This window comes from Maylandia zebra, linkage group LG1, assembly GCF_041146795.1.
Source record: "Maylandia zebra isolate NMK-2024a linkage group LG1, Mzebra_GT3a, whole genome shotgun sequence".
Classification (NCBI taxonomy): domain Eukaryota; kingdom Metazoa; phylum Chordata; class Actinopteri; order Cichliformes; family Cichlidae; genus Maylandia; species Maylandia zebra.
In genome coordinates this window covers 36,545,998-36,565,634 of record NC_135167.1, presented here as the reverse complement: position 1 = coordinate 36,565,634, position 19,637 = coordinate 36,545,998, and the positions used below count along the sequence as shown (strand labels likewise).

The window sequence follows — 19,637 nt, the reverse complement described above, 5'->3', positions numbered from 1 at the left end:
GAAAACACGAACACAGCGTACAGTCGAGTCTTAATAGCTTACTTACAACTGGGCTCGTCAGGCACTCTTCTTGGCTGCAGTGGTTATTATTATATTTACATGCTTCCAGCTCCCGTTTCTGCTCGATGACAGCTCGTACTTTCCCTTTTTCTCCCTCCCTCGCTCACAGACACATAACGTGTATGGCAGTCCATTCTCCCTGCAGCACGGACTACACTGCCCATGAGGCTGCATTCTTTAGAGCTATGTCTGTAGCATTCTGCCTGTTAGCTTAGCACAACAACAACAACAAAAAGGCGCTCTCTCACCCAGGAAACACGCAGAGAGAGCGTCACCATGTAACCATGGCAACCGTAGTGCTGCCGCCTAGAACAACAGAACGTAGCTGTCAAACAAAACCCAAACAGTCCTGACCCGCGACAATATGAAACAGGAAAGTACCGCAGTGTAATCCATTTATTTCAACAAAGTAACTGTATTCTGAATACCACCTTTTTAAACAGTAACTGTAACGGAATACAGTTACTCATATTTTGTATTTTAAATACGTAACGGCGGTACATGTATTCCGTTACTCCCCAACACTGTTCATAACACACGTGAAAAGACCCAGGAAAACCGAGTTAACGATCAAAACGATAACAAAATAACGCTGAAAACGATAAAAACCCTGAAAATCATACATTTCACACCTGAGCCTCAACTCTCGCAGCCCGTTACCAAACGACTCACGGACCGGTCCTAGGCCCGGGGGTTGGGGACCGCTGCTTTAGGTGACATAAACGAGTTGAAGGGAAGTTATGAACTGTTTCTGAGAGACTAATAACACCAGGATCCTTTTCTAAGTAGCTGACAGCTGGTAACTGCAGCAAAGTTTTGCCAGGGGGGCAGGTAGGCATTAACAGGGAGAGGGGGGCACAAAGAAATACTTTTCTTTTTTATTCTCATTTAAAATGTTTCGCTTTTAAAAAATAATTATCTGAATCTTACAACAAATGTTTTCATCTGATGTCAAATGTATAGAAATCCATTATTGTACATAGTAATTTTTTTTAGGATCCCATCATAATTTCTTCAGAAGTAGCTAAGTACTGCATATGATGCCAGTATTTTACTGTACTGTACCAGTACTGTGTGCAAAATGCCATCAAAAAGTCAATTAAGTTTTATTCTTTCTCACCTGTCTTTCTGTCTCCTTTCACTTTTTAAAGGTTGCCATGTTAGAAAAAATATTTTGCCCTGCCATGCTGTTTATTGATGTGGCAAATGAATGGTTTATGAAAATATATCTAAATCTGTCATCAGTAATCAGTAATGATCATGTCTCCCCTCTAGTCTTCTCTGTCTTAATTTCAGGTTTTCACCATGTGTTGTAGATAGTTCAGGAGGTTAAGTTGACCAAGCAGTTTAGAATACCAGAATAGGGAGGATGGTGTAGGTTTAAGTTTATTAGACTGATACATATATACCAACAAGACAGTCTGCATCACTGTGACAACAGCGTTTGTTTTCATTCAAAGGCTTTATGGTTTTTCCTATAATACCTGGTGGGCCGGTCTCTAGTCAAAATGCCCGGGCCGATTTTTTGTCCCAGTCCAGCCCTGCACACACACACACACCCACACACACACACACGTGCACGCACATGCACACACACACAGACACACACACACTTCCCTTCTGGAGACGTTTCCATGACAGGTCAATCCATGAATTAAAGGAAACTCAGCCACAGTAAGTGGGAATTAACTATTACAGTGTGTAAGTATGTGTGTGTGTCTGTGTGTGGTTCCCAGTCTGTGTTGAAAAGTTGTTTTTATAACAAACTCAGAGTGCATATTTTCTCAACATGTTGCTGCAGTGTCCCGAGCTGCCCGAGTGCCTCTGAGCTCTCACACACCTCTCCTACACACACAAACACACCTATAGTTTGTCCTTGTGGATAACAGCCGATTACCGAGAACATTTTCAAACATGACACAGCTCACAGTCTGCTGAGTGACCTTAAAGAAAGCGACAATCTTCATTTAGAAAACAGATGTAGAACTTTTCTGCTGGGCCTTCAGTGAGGGTTTCAAATGTTTTATTGAGTTCTGACATTTACCCATAATGTGTTTAAACAGCAACAGAAAGTAGCGAGAGTCCGTCCAGGACTGCAAGTGTATGCCAGATTATGCCAAAGCACCAACAATGGCAGACGATGACTCAAAGGTAGCTGCAACAGAGCCTCAGCATGAAAACATGCCTTTGCCTTTATACTTTGTGATAATTGTACAGAGAGTAAAGTTTTACATAACTCACTGGTTTCACAGCTATAGGCAGCTATAGCCCCTATGTGTTTGCGAGGCATCACTGCAGCTAATATGGACTGTAGACAATCATGCTGCTAGCATTACCTGTCAGGATTGAACTACACCCTCTTGTTGAATAAATTCTCATTTCTGTCACCTAAAAACAAGGTGGTGATGAAATTAACGCTAAAATTTAGACTTCAAAGACTGGAGTTCTTAAACCGTGGGTGATACAATTTATGGCTTTTCTGGAATAAGAGCATAAAATAGCAACACAAACAAATTTAGATTTCTCCAACATTTGTGTAAAATAACAGCTATTTAGATTCAAATCGTGAACCCATGTTGACTTTATTGATGTTTTACCTTTGACTAAAAACGCACTGTATTTAACCAAACGAGTCCAGAAGTAGCAAAAATGGACTAAAAACATCGAACTGCTACACTTAATGAGGGATGCATTGGTACTTTGGTTCCTCCTGGACGCCTGCTTTACATCACCCTGCACTTTGCTGTTCATCGGGACAGCTGTGTTTGGAAGTGTAACGACTCTACCAGCCAGTATTGTCAAAGCATCCATGTATGATTCAGACACATTTAGATGTAAAGCCTGGATAAGACTTGGGTTGTGTGATAAGCTGCTGCTCTAATGTCTCTGTTATGTGAAGGGTCTTTGTTTTACCTGGAGCCAACAGGTGAGTCACTGGGAAAACGGAAAGGCAAATTATAGAGGAGTATGTGTATGTGTTAGGGTTACATCCTGGTATAGCGCAAGCTGTCAGGCCTCGTCTGCCTCCATGTCTCTGTGCCTTACTCTGTCTTAGTTACTTCCTTTTTTATTTTGAAGATGGATTATTTGTACTGAATCTTGTACTTCCCGTCTTTGTCCTGCATTTGGGTTATCTTCCTCTGTGAGTGTTACACTTTCAGTTTTTAAATTTGTGCATTGTTTCAATCCCTACATCGCAGTTATGCAGAGAAACGCTGCAGGAAGACAACCCTTATAACCCTCATCAGGTTACGCAGGTGTCATTTAATCCAACAACATTGATCGATCGCAGCTCTGAAGAAAAAAGCATGAAGAGATCCGGGTGCATGTGTGGGAACTTGTTGCACATGTTTCTCTTTTAATCAGCATGTAAGGGGAAAGTCCACGTTTCTGTGTCAGTGTCTCAGCCGAGCGATCTCTGTGTTTCTGCTCTGCGTTTGATTATTTACCGTACCTTTCTCTGGTGGACGGCTGGACAGTGCAGAGAACGTGAGGTACATGACATAACAGCTGATGATGGAGGCCTGAAGGAGCCCAGACCGAGGCTGTTCTGTAGACAGAGAGAAAGACAGAGGATGGTACAAAAGTTCTCAAAGGGGAGTCCTGAAAAGTCTGGCCATGATTATTTTTCATCTCGAGGAAGAAACCTTCAGCTCAGCACTTCAAACTGCTATAAAGAACCATCAAACCTGGCAACGCTACTGTTGTCCCAGCACAATGACCAGGATGTAACTGTCCTCCATTCCATATAGGGTCTATTTTTCTTTTTTTATAAATATTTTTATAAATATAGAATATAAAGATTTTTTACCAAACTACAGATTTGCACAGTACAAATGCACACTACACTACCTCATGCTGTGTGATAAATGCAGTGGAGTTAAAAGTCTTGATGTGTATTCCTAGAGTCCATAAACTCTCACAAAATGTAAATACTCATGTAAAGTACCAATACCATTACCTGTACTTGTCTGAAAGTACAGGCCTGTGTTTAATCCTGAAGCCCAGACATGTGTAGGCAAAGCACGTCTGGTTTAATGGGAGAAGCAGATAATGTTAGCTTACATCAGCTCTCCGTTCAACAGGTGTATGTTTGCACAGCTGGATGTGGACTAAGTGTTATTTGCAGATTTGTTGCCGTGAGCGTGTTTCATCGACTCACTCTGTTTCACACACGGTGTGACGGCAATGAAGGACATGAGACCACAGAGTCCCAGGTTGACCCACAGCAGGACTTTGTTGAAGTGGCAGGCAATGGGGTGGGTGTAGTACTTGTACATGAAGGTGAAGGCCATAGTGGCGATGGTGTAGAAGAACAGGGTGGCGCACATTACCGCCAGGTACCAGCGCTTGTTTTCTGCTGCTCCAGTCAACCTGAGAGGACAGATGATCGTCAGAGCTTGACTGAGTTCATATTCAAGTGTCATGGTGTTCCACTGCACGAGTGATTATTCCACTTTGAATTTGGCGAGACAAGGAAGCTGGTGGGAAAGTGGCATCCAATTATTACATCAGGCTTCATTTTTAACTGAGAGTTTATTCCAGCCCTGTTGTTTTACCTGTTAACACTAAAAACAACAGATCTGTATTGTTTTGACTGAACACATCACACCTGAACCGTATGCTTACCAAAGCAGAGCTGGGCTTTGAGCCATTAATAACACCAACTGGGACTGTAAGAACATTTCCTCTGCTAAGGTCCATAAACATTAAAGATGAATCTCTTAGTCTGCACATCTGCATCATATACATGAACTGTGGATAAATGACATGTACAGTAACATTTGCTCTCCTTGCCATCCTCATGGGTAGAACTCGGTGGTTAGTGGTTCAAACCTCTTGTTATGGAGATTTAAACTCACACAACTGGAAAACAACTGGAAGACAGAATGCATGTATACAGCCTACTTTGACGTGAACATGTTTAGCATCTTTAGCATGTAGCTGAAAGTAAACCTAAAGTTATGTTTAGAAGTGAATGTGATTTTCTATGGAAAAGGTTTCAGAGCCTTCATTATAACACGGTCTCAGTCTGTAGTTACTTTCATTAGTTTGTATAGTTTGTGTGTATTTGATTTTCGTTTAATTGTGTACATGTTTTAAATTTGCTGTACCAACAGGCACCTATAAATCAAATGTGTGACTGTTATTGTTATTAAGATGGAATTCGGAATATCTCACACAGTCACTGAGTCAGTCGGGTATTTAGGACTCACAGTGGTGAGGCCAAGGATTGAGAAGACAGTAAGAATAACACTGGAGTCAGCTTGATAATGCAAAGAGAAATCTGCCAGGTGCTGCAGCTGTGAACCAAAGAATATTTGGTAACATTTCTGACCTGTAAACCAAGACTGGAGAGACAGTGGTGAATGAAAACTCCACGTCATTGTAAAGAGAGAAAGAGGCTTTTCTGCCTGTCTGCAGTGGCCTCAGAAAAGGCCTGAATGAATAAATCCTCTTAGCTGTCGTGGCTACAACTCATCAGTTCAGAGGTGGCTGAGCCTGACGACAAAGGCAGCCGCAACAGCTGGATACAGTAAATAACATCTGGGATACGTCTGGACGGATAAATGAGGACATGACAGAAAGGATGCAGAGAGGATAGAAGTGCCAACAGAATTATTATTTCTTAGTCCGTCGGTTCTCCGGTCACTCGGAAACTGTTCAAAATTCATGAACACGTCCTTCTTTTCCTGAATATTTGAGGTCTGGATGATTTTCTTTGATCACAGCAAACTGAATACTTTTGGTTTCAACTACTCCAGACGTCTGAAGACAGACGTGTGGTTGCTGTTTGTCGCATGTTTCACCCACAGAAAAAGCAAATAAAAAAAGAAGCAGCGCTCTGTTTTACTTAGCTGGTGCTGAATGAGTCTGATTTGAGTTATTCTGCAGGACAGAAATGAATCATCAGCACTGGCTTCACACGAGGCTGGAAGAAGCTGCAAAGGACCCAGAAACCGTACATAACAAGAGATGGATGCTACAGGTCTGACAAGTCCAGCTGTATATAAATGTATGAGCGCAGTGGCTTTTCTTAAATAACACAACACTATGTTCAGTTTGGAAATGATGCACATTAGTGTCCAGAAGGATGATAAAGCAGTATATGCTGCACATCCCCAATTTATAAGCTTTATCCAAAATGTTTCCATTTCTCTTGTAAATATGCAGATTACAGAAATAAATAGATGTGATTGTGTGTATTGTTTCATTGGTATTTTGTGAAGGACTTGTGTTATGCTGAAAACCAAAAATATGTGTTCACTGCGAAACAAAGAAAACATGTCATTCCAACACCATGTGGCGCTCCTCCTCTGGATTCAGTCTTTCCAGATGTTTAATCTGACTGCAGGGATTCGCTCTCATCCAGCACTGCACCGAGGCATCCCAGAGCTGCTGGATGTGCTCATGGTCATGAATCGTTTTTTCATAAAGTTTCATCGTGCAAAGACGCATTATGATGTCAGCAAAACACAAGCAACACAGCAAACACAAAGTTAATGACACACTTTTTAACAACGTCAAGATCCCCACAGACGGGGTAAGTGTGTCCTTGTTTTGGATGATTGTCAAATGAGTGATTCCACACAGCTACGAGTTCGTCTTCTTCATTTCACAACATAAAATCACACATTAGGTGATTCTGTAGGACAGTCTTAGTCTTACCAGTTCTTGTTCCAGGTATGTGCAAACGCTGTGATGAGGATGAGCTGAATCAAGATGAAGGCGAATCCTCCCACCACACCAACATAATGCCAAGCTGAGGCAGGTAAAAGAGAGAGAGAAGCGCCATCATTCAGTGATTTATTTCAAGATGACAGAGGAAGCAGTTAACAGGAAAGGAAAAACAAGAGCAACCTGTATATAATAAACTGGCTGTGATCTCAAACTTGTTTCAGCATATTTATTGTCCCCAAACAAAGTGAAACCGAGCTGCAGAGATTTATGGCCCGTTGATGAATGCCCTGCAGGGTTTCGATAGTGCTCAGGAGCAGATCTCTGCTGCCCCCTAGAAGGGTTTAGAAGGAAGGTCATATCTGCTCTCAGGATGGATTTGCTTCCAATGAAAAGCCTGATAGAAAAGTTTCTCACCATGCAGGAAGGACTCTGTTGGGATGAAGAAGGCAGCAGTGCACATTCCCAGCAGTGTGATGAACTTAAGGAACCAGAAGCTGAAAAAAGAAAGAAAAAAGGAACTGTTAGTTTTTGGGGGGTTTTAAACCTTCAATATAAAAGCTTTTTTCCAACGATTTTGTAATTTTTACTAATTTACAAGTGCTGTATTACTTCTCTATTGAACCTACAAACCCACTCATTTCTGATACTAAGAAAAGAAACAGCAGAATCTGAAAAACGTACCTTTTGCAGACTTCTGAGCTCCAAATCGGCTTGTTTGCTCAAACTTACTTTATTCATCTGATGTGGAATGAAAATATATTCACTGTGGTGTGTTTTTGAACTAATAATTAGAATCAGCATAAACTCAAGCTGCTGTTGTAAAGATTTACAGCATCTGCTACCAACATGAACATTACATGTTTTATGTTATTGGATTTTCTTCCAGCTACAGACTGAATGTCTCTGTGCAGAATTTTAAAATGCTTGTGTGCTGCTCATGTTTCCTCAGAAATGAAATTCATTGTACTGACTTTAGTGGCCTCATACATTCAGATAAATACTTTATTTAACAAGAAAAACAATTGAAACACAAATAATAAACTCCCAAAGAGGGAGGTGCACGTTGATGAGCACAGTAAGTTTTTCCTCCGTGCAAACACTGTTTATGTGTCTGCGTCTGGTCTTTAAGAACGAGGGTACTCGGTGCTCTGCAGGCCACTGTTAGAGCTGTAACCTTTCACTGTGCTACTACTAAGACTCCTGTGAGTTTATTTATACCAGACAGAAGCAGCAATCCAGTCTGTCAAATCCTAATCCGAGTTACGTCACAGCTATAATCGACTGCACTGCAATGGAAAGTGCAACAACAAAGAGCTTTAATTAGAGCAGCAGCTTTCAGTAGGTACAGGCTGGAGTATTTAAAGGCATGTGTGAGGACACACTCCTAAAGTCTAATTTAAATATTCAAGGAAATCACATAAAAGCAGGCGGTGCACATTTAGGTCAGATCTGCTGCACTTGCATAACAGTGTTACAATAATATCCTGCGTTATGCTTTTGATTGTTAATGTGAATAAGAAAACATTACAAAATGTAAAAACTGAATATTTTCTTGAGTATTTTTAACTGAAACATGATTGACTCCAATCTGCCTTCTTTACAAGACCTGCACAGGTCACATGACACATCATCTTCTGTCCCTGCTCATAACCTTCACACAATGCTTCATTTCTCTTTTATATCCTGCTGTCTGTATGTAGTTAGGACATATTCCTATAGTGTGTATTTATATTAATATCTATACAGAGATGTATGTATTATGTATAGTGTAAATAGATAGAATAATATGTATAAAATACACAAACACTACCATTGAAAAGTTTGGACACGCCTTCTCATTTACTGTTTTTTCTTTGTGGTCACGACTGTTTACATCATAGATTCTCACTTTTGTAAAGTGTAGAGTTGTTTGGACAAACATACGGTATTTTACTTTTAGGCCCAGATTGGGAAGACTCCTACAAATAGCTATTGATTGATTGATTGATTGATTGATTGATTGATTGATTGATTGATTGATTGGTGAACTACATTATTAACCTCTAACAGTCTGTACGTGTATCTTCTTGTCACTCATTGTAACATGTTGGTGCTGAAATGTGGAAAAAGGCTCATGTGTAACACTTCACACTGACCCGTTGTGTATGAGTGCTCTGAAGTCCTGACTGGACTTCACGTCAATGAGGAACATCGCCATCATCAGGTAGAAAGAGGAAGTGCCGAAGCAGACTCGATAGACCGCAGAGTAGCCCACCAACATCTCACAGTGGCCCCCGCCGTGCGCCTGGTCACACACCACGTTGAAGAAAGGCACCTGAAGTGACACGTCACATTCATGATGACGTCAGAGATGGTGCTTCTCCACACTGACTGACTATTCAGTGTATTTTCGTCTACACATTAAATTCACACAGCTAAGACAAATAATTTGGTTTATTTATTCTTTTGTTCTTGAAACTCTTACCTGCAGCAGTTATTTGCAGAACTACGTACAGAATAATAATGTTTAGTAGTTATTATTCTGTATGACTTTATTTAATGTTTCTCACATTGTTCATTGGGGTTTGAATTCACTCATGACTGTGGACTTTGTGTATGGAGTCAGAATAGCTGCACTGTATAAAGCGCACTGGTAACATATTGAACAACTGAGCAAACACTCACATTTTCCCTGACGAGCTCGGAGACCGTGCGGGACAGCATGAGGCAGGAGACCGCACAACTCATTATGTGAAAGAGCGTGTACATGACCCGCGTGCTGGTGGAGGATTTGACCGGAGGGCAGAAGGCACAGCAGAGCGAGCAGGGAGCCGGCCCACAGCAGCAGCATATCTGAGGAGGAGAAGAGGCAGCTCAGCATCCAAACAGCACACAGGCCACGGACATATTTCTGTCTGCTGTTACAACTGTCACACATAGCAGCTGAGAAGATGTGAACTGTATTTCACCAAAATCCCACTTGATCTGAAACGTGTAATATGTTAGTAAATACACTGCATGCTGCAACAAGTGGAGATAAAGTTAGAAAAATAAAATCTTTGGCATGTGGTCACTTCCGGCACACAGCATCTCCTGAGTCAAAAGAGCATCTGACGGCCGTGGGTGATACATGAGGTCAGACAGCAGAGTAGAAATGATGTGCACTGATATTCAGTCCAGAGTGCTGAAAAATGAAAACCATGAACTACTATGAGCTCCATAAATTTGTTGCCTTTCAACAACAGGAGAACTCTTGATCCTTAAGCTCTAATTTACTTTACGGGTATTTGGAGTAGTTTCAAACTGCTTTAGTACTCATTGAAAGTTGAAGACTTCCTGTAGTGGGCACTGCAGTGTTGAATCGTGCTGTATGGTTAAGTTTACGTTAAGCAGAGTTTACTATCGATGCATGGATTGAACTCCCAGTGCTGTTCCACATCTCTGCAGACCTTTTGGTGAGCAGCAGACCTCTACAGGACAATGTGTCCTGCTGGTACAGGGACCCGGAGGATTGAAAATCCTAAACACTGCATCTGCACAATCCAAGTATTAAAAGCAAAACTGTCTGAAGACATTTAAAAGTCCCAGTCTCACACTGCCAATGATGGCAGATTAATGAGTCCACTGGCATCTGGCTGGTTCTGATTCTCATCAATCAGAGCTGTGGATGACTGAATGTAAGCCCGTGTCCACTGATCCTGAACTAAACCTAGAGGAGAAACCTGCACGCTCATCTGCTCATGTGCTTCAGCAGCCTCTGCAGTCTGTCTGTAGTAACTGTGTAGTTTTATATTGTAGATTGTATTTCTCTGCTTTGCTTTGTGAACTGTGTGCATATTTGCAGGCACTGGAACTGCACTAAATACTAAAGGAGTAAATCCAGATGTATTATCACTCATCATGTGCACGTCTTAATCTGATAGATAATGCAGAGAGGATTATCCAACATCTTCTCATTGAGGGGAAGACTGCATCAAAATAGATCTTTAATCTTGGTCAGTGGCTGAAAAATGATTTGATGAAAGACGATTAAATGGAGCGTATATCTCCTGATATCCCTTCCAGCTGAAGAATGGGTTTCCATTATGCACTGACTGCTCACATGGCTGCAAATCAGTCAGTCAGTGATGTTGCTCTGGTCATTTTTGTGGGGAACAGTTTCCGTTTGTTGGTGCTACCTTTTCTATTTTTGTAGATTACTTTAAATTTTGAAGAAGAAATATGTGCTTTATTAGAATTCTATAATTCTAAGATAGATTTTGGTCTATATTACAATATATGTATATATTAACACGTACATATGTGTGTTTGCTGCAGATTTTGGGATTCACACCCATGACTTGAATCTCCCATTCCACCACATCATAAAGGCTTTAACTGTGGAGCCCAGTGAGCTCATTGATGAGACTATTGTGATGTGGTGTGATGTCCTGCTCTGAGCAGCCGTCACAGAATGGTAAATGGACTGGTTCGTATATAGAGCTCTTCTACTCTGAGCATTCAAAGCACTTTATACGACTTGCTTCATTCACACACCCGCAAGCACCTTTATCTCTCTTTCCTTTGTCGTTTCTAACCTTCACACTGCGATGGATGAATCAGGAAGCAACGAGGTGAGTATCTTCTCCAGCAGCCAGGGATTGAACCCCCAACCTTCTGATTAGTAGATGACCAGCTCTACTGCTGTGGCTCCTCCTGAGCTACAGAATGGGTACACTGTGGTAGTAAAGGTCAGCAACACTACCCAGGTAGGCCGTGGTGTTTTAACAATGCCGCTGCTAATGGACTCGAATGGTGCCGAGACAATATCCCCCGCACTATTGAACCACCAGCAGCCTGAAGCCAGTGATGCCACACAACATGGATCTATGCTGTCCTGTTGTCTCTGACCCGGACATCTGAATGTTACAGCAGAAATTCATGCTATCAGAGCGGGCAGCATACTTCCAGTCTTCTGTGTGAACTGTAGCTGCAGTTTTCTGTTCAAAGCTGACAGGAGAGCCACATAATGTGAACTTCTGCTGCTGCAGCCCACTTGCTTCAAAGTTTAACATCGTACATTCAAAGACGTTCTTCTACATGCCGCGGTTCTAACAGGTGGTTACTGCTGCCTCAATGTCTGCTCAAAGCAGTCTGACCATTTCCCTCTGACACCAGCAACACACTTTCACCCAGAGAACTGTCACTCAGGTTTTCTTCTTCAGACCAACCTCCCAGAGATGATTATGTGGGAAAATACAGTAGATCTGCAACAGACCCGCCCATCAGACACCAGCAACCACATGCACAGTCACTTAAACCAGCTTTGTTTACCATCTCTGTTTACTTTCTTACATACTGTACACATTTACATGCTTATTGTTTATTTGTCTATTAGTCAAGTTGTAGATTTGTTAATAAAAGTGCTTTTATCTGCACTCTGACTGATGGTCTGACGGCCCAAAGAGAAGCATGGAGATACTGTAATAACTCCAAGTCACTTGATAATCACAAAATAAACTACTTTGTAAACTGAACACCTAAAACCATCTCTCAGCATGCAGAGCATGAGAAACCATAAATGCATCAGATGTAAATTGTCCTTTTTTGCATTCTGAACAAACCAGAACTGTTCATAATAAAGAAGTGCAGATGTTTCTGATGGAATAAAGAAAACTACACATAAACAAAAGGGAAACTTTATAGAATTTATAAAAAAGGTTTATAAGTTGAGCCACCTTACAGACAGCCAGGTGTCTGCCCTGTGGCCTAGTTTAAGGTTCATAATGCAGGATTACTGGTCACAGAGCAAAGTTGGGCCATGGAGATTAAACCAAAAACACGAATAATCACTTTCATTTAAAAACAGCCAAATAAAAGCGTGGGTCACACAGCATATTCAGGGCAGACCACAGACTGTTAGGTACAGAGTGAAGACTAAACGTGGAGGAGTTTGTGAGATAGAGACGGAGTCTTCATTCAGGCATTCATGGACGTTTGCATAAATGAGCCAGGTTGTCCTGTCAAATCACAAATGTAAGAATATAATTTCAGAAACACAGGAGTCACTCAACGTGTTACTTCTACATGATGACGATCTCATCTGCACCTTTCCAAGTATTAAGTGCTAATCCTGACCCACATCTGCCTTTCACTTTGTATCGCAAAAGGACCTCTGTCAAGTTTATGTATTTTAATCTATGTATATTTCTTATAATATGTCCTTTGCATTTTATTTTCATCCACTGAGGTTTGAGGGCTTCACCTTAATGGAAGAGCAACATGGTGGTGGGAAGGGTTTCGCTGCTTTGTGAAAAGGCAAGTTGTTCAACAACAGAACATTTCTCAGTGTGATAAAGTAAAGAACTACATGAACTATCCTGCAGAACATTAAAGCTTTACAGAATCCACAGAAACCCGTGTGCACAGTTTGAAATCTAATGCTGAGCGCCTTTAAGCCTCCATGCACTTATAAAGCTCCAACTGTACAACATGGATCTGACAGGACCTTATATTTTACAGAAAAGAAAGAACCCCAATGATAAGACAGTCCCCTATGGGGAAGAAGAACTCCCCTTTCAAATACTCACTGAATCATGGGAAACGTCCCTGCATACACAGCAGCAAAGCTAGTGAATGGTTCAGGGTCACCTGACCCGTCCCTAACTATATGCTTTATCAAAAGCAGAGCGGGTCTCTGTCTCCTGAACACAAACTGGGACAACTTGACTTTACTGGGACTCCCTGAAATATATCTTATATAAGAGTAATATGAACTCTTTTCCTTTCAGTATTCTTGCTGCACAGGTTCAGGAGCGCTGTCATGAACACAGTTCGTTGTTGCACAAATCCAGGTTAAAATTCTACCACACATGCAAACCAAGAAATAAGACAACCTACATAAAAACAATCTAGAAATACAGCTGATCCTGGCCTAAAGGTAATTCATGAAGTGTAGCAAAGGAGGAAAGTGACCTGAAAATCAAGCAGGCTTTCTTCTCTGAGCTAAAGAGGAGCGGGACCTTCCGGGTTTCTACCAGTGCACAATCCGTCATGGTGTGGGTGCACAGGTCCACATAACATCGATAAATGCATATTCATGAAAGCCCCATAAGCTAACATAAGCTGCTATTAATGTGATGTGTTCTTAGCAAAGGTCTTGCTTATTTCAGACAGATAATGCCAAAACCTCATTCTGCACATACTCTAACCTGCACCTCAGACCTGTCCCCCACTGGGAGCGTTTGGAAGTAACATTAAGTAAAGTATGGATGTATGGAAACAGGACTGCTTTCAACAGGTCTGTGGTTCTATGATAAACAGGCCAAATACAGCTTCAAATCCAAAATCCAAAAGTAAATCACCTTTTACTAATGGAGAGCAACATAAAGGCGAATGATGCAGAATGTTCAGAGTATCATGTTGCACATTACTAAACCGAAGACAACGCCGCTGCTACCGAAGAAAAAAACTGTTCTTTAGTTCTATACTGCTGAGCAAATGAACAAATCTGGATCTCGGGCTACGTCTCAACACTGCAATGAGGCATTGAGTCCCATTGTCACTGGTGAGAAAAATCAAACATGTAGCCATGCAGTCTGCAGTGAAAGAGTGCACTGCTGCAGTAGGATGCCAGCACTGCAAACAGTCAGTAAAAAAGCTTGTAGTTCACTCACGTACATTTATTGTTTAACAGCACTGGCTCAAAGTTATTGTCCAGAGTAATATTTACACATTTCTATAGCATCTGTACAATATATGTCCAATGCTGACCTGGGACCAGCAACAACATTAAAAAGCTCCTTACACATTAATATGTTTCTGCGTCCTGTAACTGATTATTTCTACATTACTGTCCTTCTACTTTTTAATAAAAACAAATACAGCTACAGAAAACTCTTAATAGCTACAGTGAATCTAACTGACTGGATAAAAGCACTTCAGTGAGTATGCACAATCATCTCATGAGTAAATTCCTTTAGTTTAATGCATTACAAACTAAACTGACACTGAAAAAGGCTCAAACAGACTCCAGCTGTGCTGCTGCTCACCAGCTCTCACCTGATAGGCCACCATGTTGAGGAAGTAGTTGTAGACCCCGCTGCGGTTCATCCCCTGAGTGGCCGACATCGTGAACTGCTTTTCCTCGGCCGCCAGCACCCTACATTTGGCCATGAACGTCCAGCACAAGCGGCTTCTTTTTCTAAGTGCCTACAAAGATGGCATCCTCACATCCTCAAAGAGGCCAGAACGCAGCGTCTAATGGGTTTTTCAGCAAAATGAAATAAAAGGAAAGATGCACAGTCCGGCAGCTTGTTTCTGCGCGCTCTCTTATGCTGGATTAGCGGTAAATCTAGTCCAACTAGGCTCTCTGCAGATGAGACATGAGAGCTGTGTTGCTCTCAGTCCAGCCTCACAGAGGAATCAGTTGTTTTTTCGCCCATATCCTGCGTGCTTTGGCTCTGCTGCCGAGTTAGGCGCTGCCAGAAAATAGGGAGAGGTGGTGGCGAATGCCCGGTGCCCTCCCTCTCTCCCCCAGTCAGATTAGGCAGAGAGTGTGTGAGGGGAGGAGGGAGTGGGAGAGAAATGACGAAGAGGAGGAGGGGGAGGGAGAGAAGGAGGAGGTCAACAGGGATCATGTGCCAGTCCCATCTGTCCCTTTCCATTCCATATTCCCAGCATTGCACAAAATCCACAGCACAATGAGATTGGGCATGTTTAATCCAGATTTGGAAAATTAAACAATTATCCTGTGTGACTTCTGGAAGCTTGACTCGCAGTTTTCTCCGAGACCTGGGCCAAGTCTGAGAGAGAGAGGCCCACATCCGTAATCCCAACGAGTTTTCGTGATTGCACTACGACCCAGAAATGTTAAAGCAGGACGCGCTGGACGGCTTTCTGCCGTTGATGGGTCAACAACGGTATCGGTACATGTGCTTAATGATAAACAGGCCAATGGATTTGGAAGGCCTCTAATGGGAGAGTAATAAGGTATTAGGCAAAAATGAACAAAAGACAATATATTTATTATTAAGTTACCCAGACAGTGTGTGTGTGATGTTGGGATGGACTGCTCAGCAATCATTTAAAGGACTTACAGCTCCACAATCCAAGCTGCTGCACTCTGCAGCTCCATGAACTGTTAGTATTTTTCTTTGTGCTTTTATTTGATGAGTTTCTGTGTAAAATGATATCAAATATCGAATATCGCATGATAAAAGCCGATTATGCTCGTGGGGGGAAACCATACCCTGCAAGTTCAGCTTTCCCATTGCAAAGCTGCTACACTCCTCGTCGCCAGCTCTGTTCTACAATCTGACATTTGTGAAAACAGTCCATGAATTCCTCAAAGGGACAAAGCTGGTCAGTACTGAGGTGTAAAAGCTACTTGGAGCTGGATATGTGCTAAAACACTCTTCTGTGTTGCACAGCGGCAGGGAAACGAGACGACGGCAGCGGCTGAAAAGCGCTGAGTGCATGAGGAGAGAGTCAGATTAGATCTGGGTTAGTGTGCAGGGTGGCGCACTGGGATAATCCCATCGCTGTTCCAGCCCTCCTCTCAGACAGGATGACCTTCACCAGCGCAGGCACAGCATTATTGCAGCCTGTTACTCTATCTGAGTGAAACCTTCTACTGAAGCTGCAGAGATTCTCCAATGTGCAGCATGTTTAGGAAATAATACACAGCAGTCTGTGCTCCCGTATGGAGACAAAAACCCAACATGTTTAGCTACAAGTTTACTTAGTTACTGCTGTGTCTGATAGATTACATGATGACCCGTGGGATTTAGAGCCCCTGCTTCAGTAAACAGCCATCTGAGTACAATGCATTACAAAAACATCCAACTGTAAAAGATCACTTTGTTATTTGCAGATATATTAAACTGTCTGTTCACTGTTATGCTGATGCAAAGCAAAAGCAGAGAGTCACAATGCTGTCGTGTTCAGCTGCTTTAATGAGTTGTTCTTGGTACTGAACCTCTGTGAATGTACGCTGGAAAAAAGCAGCTTGTGCCAGGATCGTGTAGCCTCTGGAGAGGAGACACAGTCCTACCAGATTTACCTTCATGGGACTGAGCAATAAAGAAGAAGTTGAGTAAGAGGGAACATCAGAGGTTAACCTGGTTCAGGCTTGGATTTACAAAGCCAGTCAATGAAGACTCTTCCAGAATCTCTTCCAGTTGTAGGATTATCAGTGTGAGGCTCATGGAGACACACGGAGCTCTGTGAACATGGTGAACATGCTGACCACAGCCAGCATTACCAAGAACAAGCTCACTGCCACATATTCATTCACAGCGATTTCACAGAAAAGTACTTTTTTAACAATATACTTGAAAAAACTAGCTGACCTAAGATGCTTTGATAATGTCTATCCCTGTATATAATACATTGTAAATAAATACAGATACACAAGACGATCAAAGAAATGTAAGATGACCAAAACGAGAAGAATAAACACTAAAGGACTGAAAGGTGATGCACGCTAGCTGTGAATGTACACAAAGACCAGGGGAGGAAACTGTGGAGGACTCAGGACACGACTGTGTTCTGCTGTCTCCCTGAGTGTGGGTGTCCCGCTCCCAGGATTCATAACCTTTCACCTGCATGCATGTTACAACTCAAAGTACTTTTATTCAAATCTATTTAGTAAAAAATCCAATAAAAATGACAGAAATGAACCAGATGATGTAACTTTGCATGTGTTTGATAACTCTCTCTTGAACCAGTAACCCACTTAGGAAAGGGATGCCAAATGCTGTCATTTTTCTGTAAAGCAAATTGACCCTGCCTTTGGGTATAAATAAAGTTACCTTGACCTTGACCTTGAGGAAGGCTTCTCCAGGCCACAAACGTCCACACTAACTTTAAGAACAAACATTGTTTGATGTCATTTCCTTAATTTCACTTTAGATTATCCCCTCCAACAAGTGTGGGTGTAAACCAGTTAGTCACTGTGACAAACACGTGTTGCTCTCAGCGCTCCGGTCGGCTGCGCAGGGTCCGGCATTCCTTGGGGCCCCTTTCACTCTTGGATAATTACTGCTGCCTTGTGGGAGAGGAGGAAGTGCCAGCGAGAACAAACAAAAGCAAATTAGAGGATGCAAATCCGTGCTTGAGTGAATGTGCTCGATCTATGGTTTCAATAGGCCTGTGCAATGACTGTTGGCTGAAATCCAAGCCTTGTTTTCATTTATCACAAAAAATTCAAAATTGATCCCTTTGTTATTATTTAGGAATCTTACAGACAAACCTGAGCGCTCTAAGCAGCGCTGGTCCTGGTGGGTAAATAAAAGCTGTGACATTTTTACCAGATTTTACAAACAATAGGAATGTTTCTTCCCATAGAGACACAATGTACCCATTCATAGCTCTGACAGAACGGCGTGTTCATACTCTGAAGGATTACACAGACGACAGATTATTACACACAGCATTTTTTCTACTGACAGCTTAACTTTGGGGAAAGTGCTGCTTTCATTGGTCTAACATCAAAATCTGATGCCATCCTTTTTATTCTAGCACAGGAACATTGTGTACATACACAGTGCTCAATAATTATGTTCCTGAAAGGTGGTTTCCAATATTTACATCAATTGCCCAGTACAATTGTTTGGCTCTGTAAGGGGGGGTCTCCTAAATAGAAGTACTTCTCACTGCCATCGCTCGGACTGACAACATGAACGTATACAGGCAAAGATGTATGAGGATCTAAATATGACATTACTTTGGACCTCTGACATCTTCTTCAAGGCCAAATAAGGTCACACTTTCATAACTATGATCTACTTTTACATTTCACATCTGCTTTTCTTTCAAGTTCACACAGAAATGATTTGATCTTTAAAGGAAGTTTCGTTAAGAGAAAGAGAATGAGCTGCTTAGTTAGCTAGAAATGTACTGTAGTACATAATAGACTTAAGTTATTCATGTCCAGTTATTAACAAACTAAACTAACCAATAACTTCATTGCTAATGTATTATACAAAATAAAATGGGAAATGACAAAAGCCTCCACTTTGCACTTGTTTTTACTGGAATACAAACTTCTTAAAGTACGTTTAAAAAGATCAAAAAAAACTAAACATATAAATATACAATATTTCCTGAAAAATAAATACTCAGAGAGTGAGCTGCCTCAGCGGCGGTCTGCACTCTCTGAGTATTTCTTGTTATATATATAAAAAATATATAATTACATAGAATCTGTTAGTCCCACTGGTTCTCAGCGCTGACTGACTGACAGTTAAGGGCAGCAGAGGTTGTATGCAACATTTTAATCCTTTTGGGAATCAGAGGAATTTCATTTCATTAGATGATTTCTATTCTTGTGTGTTTGTCAGGCTGTTTGCTTTCTGCAGAGTCTCACCTGTGGCCGAAGCCAGCGTCCTGTCATCACGTTCCTGAGGCCCTGGGTGATGAGATCTCCAAAACTGTCAAGCAGGCATCAGTCATAAAGCAGGATGAAGGGGTTGGTATGACGGGAACAATGTGTCTCCGGCCCCGGTGGCATCCCTCCAGCTGCTCGCGACCCGACGCACCTCCTGAAGGAGGAAACCACAGAGCACTGAGGTGGCTTTTCAGTCCCACTCGAGGCTGAAAGCACCAACAGGTTTCTCTTTCTTTTAATCTGATTACAGTGGTGGGTGGATTGGAAAAGCTCAAATACACAGAAGGGCTGGAAAAGTCTGGACACACAGGAAATCTGTTGCAGTGGTGGAAGAACAGGTAAACCTCTTAGAACAGACAGGAATAGAACAAAGAGGAGTACAGAGATTTAGTTATCCGGAGACAGACGGCACGTAATCCGGTTATTTGTTTTTGTCTCAAAAATAACAAGACAGTAAGTCATGCTATCCTTCCTCAAACATGTGGGTAGGTTTAAATATTAGTTTAGATCCAGAATTTAAAAAAATAAAATAAACAGACATTTCCTT

General features: G+C 41.8%; 1 protein-coding gene across 2 annotated transcripts in view; it reads right to left on the bottom strand.

Moving 5' to 3' along the window:
* The window catches only part of serinc4 (serine incorporator 4), a 29,253-nt gene extending 9,966 nt beyond the window's left edge, over window positions 1–19,287 (bottom strand). The window contains exons 1-7 of one of the 2 annotated variants that reach the window (XM_004566356.4): window positions 19,070–19,287; window positions 9,406–9,573; window positions 8,877–9,055; window positions 7,156–7,235; window positions 6,730–6,823; window positions 4,223–4,434; window positions 3,515–3,610 (exon numbers count right to left, since the gene is read on the bottom strand). In XM_004566356.4, coding sequence (XP_004566413.1) covers window positions 3,515–3,610; window positions 4,223–4,434; window positions 6,730–6,823; window positions 7,156–7,235; window positions 8,877–9,055; window positions 9,406–9,573; window positions 19,070–19,096 — 856 coding nt within the window. In that variant the 5' untranslated portion in view covers window positions 19,097–19,287. Of the gene's footprint in view, window positions 1–3,514; window positions 3,611–4,222; window positions 4,435–6,729; window positions 6,824–7,155; window positions 7,236–8,876; window positions 9,056–9,405; window positions 9,574–14,760; window positions 15,227–19,069 lie in introns of those variants that run through there. The other variant, XM_004566355.4, reaches the window with a different exon arrangement.
* Window positions 19,288–19,637: the final 350 nt, after the last annotated feature.